A 6,000-nucleotide genomic window follows, 5' to 3' on the forward strand; every position below is an offset into this window, starting at 1 on the left:
TCTTCAAGACATGCTAGAAGTGCCGCTCTTCCAGAAATACATGCCAAGTCTATTTTTACCTGACAATCCACAAAGAGCAGCAGGAAGAAGGTGCAAAGCATCCAGTAAGTTTAAAAATACAATGCACCAAATCTTGACAGTAAATCTCTTCCTGATATCAGCATTACACCATTACACATGCAGTAATTACTGATGCAAAACTCAAGAGTGCATTTTAGCCTCCTGAGATTACTGGGCTCAGATTTTTCTTCCAACTTTCCATTCAAACTGCCTCCTAGTGCTTAGATTTTGTCTGTGCTCTAAATTAGAGCCAGGCGATATATTGAGTTTTTAAAATATATCAATATATTTTCAAACTTAATATAGTCTAAGACAGCATTACTCAACTCAACCACGAACGTATTGTCTTATGAAGAATAGCTATGATGTAGAGTTTTATGTGAAATATAACCTCACTAGAGGACAGAGATCATTATGTGCACAGTTGCGCTCAGGAACTTTACCCCTGGCCATAGAGACTGGTAGGTTTAATGCCATTCCAGAGGGAGACAGTGTGTTTACTGTGTAACTTTGGTGAAACTGAGAACGAGATTCATTTTCTGTGTTACTGTCCAATTTATGATGATTTAAGGGATTTACTTTTCAGGAAAATGTCCTTGATTAATGCAGACTTTTTCTGGTTTGATGATTATGAAAAACTTGAGTTCTGTTTCATTAAAGGTACTTTGCCATAGCAGATTTTATCTACAAAGCTTGGGAGAAAAGGCAGAGTTTATTGTTTACTACTGAGCTGAGAAAAGATCATGCAACTTCATAATTGTTATGATTTATTTTATTTTATTTTGTAAAACACTGCAATTGTGTTTTTTGGGTGTCTTATAAACCCATGAGGAGTTGGGCACTTTTTGTGCATGACACGTAAATAAAGTATAATCATCATCAACCAAAGAGCCAAATTGTTGAAAAATTCTGTTGCAAGAGCCCCAATCTAAGTGGTGAAAAGTGGCAAAAATGGGTTAAAGAGGTAAGAAAAATGAGTTAAAGATGGCAAAAAAGGTCAAAAAGCAGCAAAAACATGGCACAAAATGAGTGAAAAGTGACTGAAATGGGCAAAAAGCACCAAAGAGTGTCAAAAATGTGAATAAAAAAAGTGGCATTCAATGGCAAAAGGCAGCTTGAATTGGCCAAAAGTGGCAAAAAATGACAAAAAAGGGTAAAGAGATTGCAAATAGCATAAAAACTGATTAAAAGTGGCAAATACAAGAAAAAATGTGCAAGAAAAAAATGCAAATACGGGCAATGGAAATATACTGACAAAAAATTAAGGTTGACATATAAAGCAAACTGAGTAAGTGTAGGAAAAAAATGCATTAATGTGACTTGCAATGGATAATTTCTGATGTCAGTCTCCCTTTTTTTTTTAAAGTTTTCTGAGGTAATAACATTTTAAATCAAGACAAAAAAGCCACACGTTGAGTGTCAATGGTCTAAGACATTCTCTTCTATTCTGACAGTCCCAACATTCTGTCACACACATAAAAAGTCTTGAGAGCCAACAATCATCATCAACTTTAAGAGTAATTATTAAAAATCTGCCAAAGATAGTAAAAAGGTGACTTAAGCATAAACAGCTGTATGATTTGTCTACTTTTTAAAGCCAAAAATGTCTGTAGGAGGAGCTAAAGTCAACTGAAAGGATGTGTATGTGACAGACCACAAGCTACAGCTAGCTAACTTCCTGTCACCAGTTAGGCTCCGCCCACAGAGTTGGCGTTATCAACCACGTTGCCCTCACCTTCAGGTTGACCCAGGCCTCCAGCTGTCGGCTGCTGTTGAACAGACACAGCAGACCAGAGCTGGTGATGCAGTAGGTGCTGGACGCCATGAGACCACGCCCACAAGCCACCCCGCTGAAGACGCTGTTCTTATGGTCTCCTAGCAACCCTGACCGGCCAATCAGAGGCACTGTGCTGTTCACCTGGATGCATGGAGATGAAAAGAGCCGTGATAATGCAGACTGCGAGAACTGAGCTGTGATTGGCTGACTGGAGTTCAGCTTACTCGTTTCTCCTTGGAGGCGTCCAGGTACCAGAACTTGACGTGCCTGTTTCCCGCGGTGACAAAGTAGCTGTTGTCCTGCGAGAATGAGACGGCGAACACTCGGCTGGACACTTTGTTTGAGGCGATGATTGAACCTTTCTGAAGGGGAGCAGAGACAAAACGCTTTGATAAGAGACACCACATTTCTCTGTCCAAACGTTTTCACGCTGCGCCCACTCACCCTCCAGTCCCACACGCTGACGGTCATGTCGTGTTGGTATCCCACAGAAACAATGTAGCGGCTGTTGGTGGAGAACGCCACGCAGGAAACGCCGTATTTATGGGACTGAACTTCAGCCACCTGACCTCCGCCCACCTCCCACACCCGCACACAGGGCATGTGACCGCTCTGAAACACAAGCACACGTCAAACACTCTGAACCCAAACGCCTCCTGACCCGGGCACCATCTTCTCTGAGCTCTCTTACCTCTCCGGTGACCAGGTGTTTCCCATCGTAGGAGAAGGCCAGAGCACTGAATGGCTTCCTGAAATAAAAACGGGAGCAAAGGAGAGAAGCGGACATCAAACACAAAACACTTCACCACAAATCTGAGGCCGGCTGAGCTGCTCTACTGACTTCTTCAGGCTGGCCACAGACGATTTTCAAATCTTAAAGGATTTATAAACATAGGAGGACAACAAAAGTGATATAAAAGGGAACATCCACTGATTGTTGTCAATACTTGGTGAGCTTCCTCTGCATGAATTACTCTATCAGTGCAGCCTGGCATAGAGATGATGAGGATGTTTAACAATCAAACCATCAGGTGAAGGTGGCAGGCGTACCTGGACGTGTTGATGATGTGACTCTGTTTGTTCTTCTTTGGATGTAGCAGCACGATGACGCATCTACAACACAAACAGGAAGCCATTACATCTTCATGTGTTTAAAGGTCACATATCTTAATCCTTTAAGACAAGTTTATACTGGTCTCAAAGGACCCCTAATCTGACAGGCCAGATGGATTTGTTTCACTCATCCATCTGGAAAACCTCTCATACACAGTGTAGAGGCTTTGGAAAAAAAGCTCTGAGGGTGATTGGATGAAGGTTCTGTTTGTCACATCTTTACGGGCCAATCAGAGCAACAAAATACTTGATGTCGTTGCGGCTACCGAGGAATAAACTCCACAGAGAACTGCATAACATGAATCAAGATGACTGTAGACATGTCAGTACACGACTTCTGTGGTTTTTGAAAAGAAAACAACTCACTGCTGTTCTTTGTTCTTCTTTTAACCAAGAAATGTTGTCAAGTTCTGATAAAACTGGCGCTTTAGCAACATCCACGCTAAGTTCTTCCACCATAATTGCACCGGCTTCTTGTTGCTGCTCGCTTACGTCATGACTCCACCGCGCCCCCAAAGTACTGCCACTCAACACTGATTGGTCCTGTCACTTTCTAACCGGGCCCAAACAGTTCAGATGGGAGCTTTGCAAGATGGATTCACCAGTGAGAAACACAGAAATGGGCAAATCCATCTGCTTAGCAAGGTAAGAGGACCCCAAAACATGCCTGTGAAGTTTGTTGCTAAAAAACATTCCAGTATTGGATTTATGCATGTCTAAAAACCCCTCTGTTTTAGCCCTGCTCAGAACGAGCTGTTTCTGTGTCTGTGGCTTTAAATGTTACTGAGCTGTCTGACTCTGTCCCTGACCCCGCCCCTCTCAGAAAATGAATGTGCCTTTATGGATGTGGCTCTCCTGATCCTCCTCTCAGCTGGAATCAGGATAGGAGGGGGGAACTTTCTTCCAAGTGGGGAGGGCCAACAAAACCTGGGGGGCGAGGCTAACTCCCCACATGACATCAATCTGTGTGTTTCAGCACACATTTTCAGCAAGGTGTGTGTGTGTGTGTGTGTGGGGGTTCTGATACTTGAGGGGATTGTGGACAGGCCAGGGGCACATATTTTTGTTAGAAAAGCCTGACAACGTGATTTTTGCCTAATATGTCCCCTTTAAAAATACGGGTACGGAAAAGCATGCTGGAAAAAAATCCGAGTCAAATCCAAACAATCCCTGTGTTTTGGAGGCATTTCATTTTCTTACGAGTGAGTTAAAGGGGCGGAGCTTACCCTGCAGGATAGGCGATGAGCCCAGAGTTGGGGTCTGTCGTCAGACCACTACTGCTGGATGTGCTGATACCCAGAACTTTCTCCAGACTTACCTGGAACACACAGGCATAAAGAGTCAGAAATACTGGAATAAATTCAGAAAAACCTCCTTTAGTGTATGATCAATGGAATCAGAAAGAATGAAAGCTTTAAAAATACAAATACGTTAATATCTCATGACAACTTCTGCAGGAAATGTTTCAAATGCTCAAAAACATTAAACACTGCCAGCAAGTGGCAACCATGCCAAACCAGAAGTGTCTGCAGTGATTCTGATCCGTCTGTGATTCCTAATCTTTTCATATTTAGGCCAAATTATGGGAGTCAGAGTTTGTGCAGGACTGCAAGGCTGTCATCAGTCTGCAGGTTGGGGTGTAAACCCATGTTTTTAAAAGTGCTATACAAATAAAGTTATTATTATTATTAAAGGAAAACTTTAAAGGACAAGGAGACATCTCTGTCTCTCTAACAGACACTAATGTTGACACCTGCATCTTTATGAGATGCTGAAGTCTTTATGAAACACATCTGCTGACCGGCGGTGAATTAAACAGTGAGGTTACAGGCAGTGAAGACAGAGGCTGTGGCGGAGGGGGGAGCAGATTCCTGTCTTCATCATCAAACTGAATCATGTCTGTACTGAGGTGTTAAAGTGTCTCTCTTTGTTTGCTGTGAATCAGTCAGGAAATAAGACATTCTGTCTCCATCTCAAGCCTCTGTTTAAGCGACAGATTTAGTTTTTTCCGTTTGTTTTATAAAGAATAAATATTCAAGAGTAAAGAATAACAGAAAGAGGGTCGCAGATTTCACTATTACACCGGTGTTATGTTACATTTAGCTCTCTAAACATTAGCTTGTTGCTGTGAAAAGTTAGCGGAGACTTTACCGTCGCAGAGGTTTATTTTTAGGGTTTATTTGGTGCCGAACACATTCAGAGTGAATAATTATGGTTTCCAGGACGTTCTGTTTGTTTTTATGTGTTAACGGTTCGGTTAAAGTCCTTTCTTAAACTTTCTGGAAACTTTTTTAGCTCCTCTCCCTCAGCTAACGGAGCGGCGCTGCTAACCGTTAGCCCGTTAGCTCCGCGGTGTCCGCGGTACCTTGCTGCTGCTGAAGCTCTTCTTTTGTCGGCTCTGTCGACTCTTTCTTCCCGCTGGTTGTCTCCTTTTTCCGGTGTTGACGGAGCCGCAGTCCGCCCCCTCTGCCATCATTACTGCAACACGGGGAGATCAAACTACACGGCAGCGAACCGAGCCGTAACACCGCAGATTTATAAAGTTTCTAAGCAGCGCGGTGCTGATCCATAAACAGCCGTAATGAGTGATGTGAGGGGCGGGCAGGTCTGTCTAAAGTCTCAGCTGATTTTAATGATGGAGGGTTAGCTTAGCTTCATAATAACTGCGGCGGGACTTCGGTTCAAACAAACCTCCGCCCAGTTCTTCTTCTTCTTCTACTGAATGTTTACTGGCAGGAGGCAAACAACGAACTGGTCCCATTCCGCCACCTACTGGTTGATTTATTGTTTAAGTTAATTTGTTCTTTTATATTGTGCTCTGTGCTCGTGCAGTACTTTAGTTCACTCGGTTGGTTTTAAATGAACTCTATCCACCCAACCCTGGCTTCCATCATACCCGGAGTGAATTCTAGGTGTGACTTCCGGCTACTGTTCGAACAAATAGAAAAGTTATAAATAAAGGTTTGAAGGGGGAAAAACTCGACATGCTAGAGAAAATTTTCGAAGGTTTTTTTTGTCTGTTTTTGTAAATATTCGTAAATTTACAAGGA

The 6,000-nt window shown here is 42.8% G+C and overlaps 1 protein-coding gene across 5 annotated transcripts in view; it reads right to left on the reverse strand.

Moving 5' to 3' along the window:
* The window catches only part of wdr62 (WD repeat domain 62), a 31,572-nt gene extending 25,921 nt beyond the window's left edge, over positions 1–5,651 (reverse strand). For all 5 annotated transcript variants that reach the window (XM_041803188.1, XM_041803197.1, XM_041803179.1 and 2 more), the window contains exons 1-7: positions 5,316–5,651; positions 4,177–4,268; positions 2,888–2,950; positions 2,529–2,586; positions 2,282–2,449; positions 2,062–2,199; positions 1,796–1,978 (exon numbers count right to left, since the gene is read on the reverse strand). In XM_041803188.1, coding sequence (XP_041659122.1) covers positions 1,796–1,978; positions 2,062–2,199; positions 2,282–2,449; positions 2,529–2,586; positions 2,888–2,950; positions 4,177–4,268; positions 5,316–5,426 — 813 coding nt within the window. In that variant the 5' untranslated portion in view covers positions 5,427–5,651. The remainder of the gene's footprint in view (positions 1–1,795; positions 1,979–2,061; positions 2,200–2,281; positions 2,450–2,528; positions 2,587–2,887; positions 2,951–4,176; positions 4,269–5,315) is intronic.
* Between the last annotated feature and the right edge of the window lie 349 nt (positions 5,652–6,000).

This window comes from Cheilinus undulatus, linkage group 2 (genome assembly GCF_018320785.1).
Source record: "Cheilinus undulatus linkage group 2, ASM1832078v1, whole genome shotgun sequence".
NCBI lineage: Eukaryota > Metazoa > Chordata > Actinopteri > Labriformes > Labridae > Cheilinus > Cheilinus undulatus.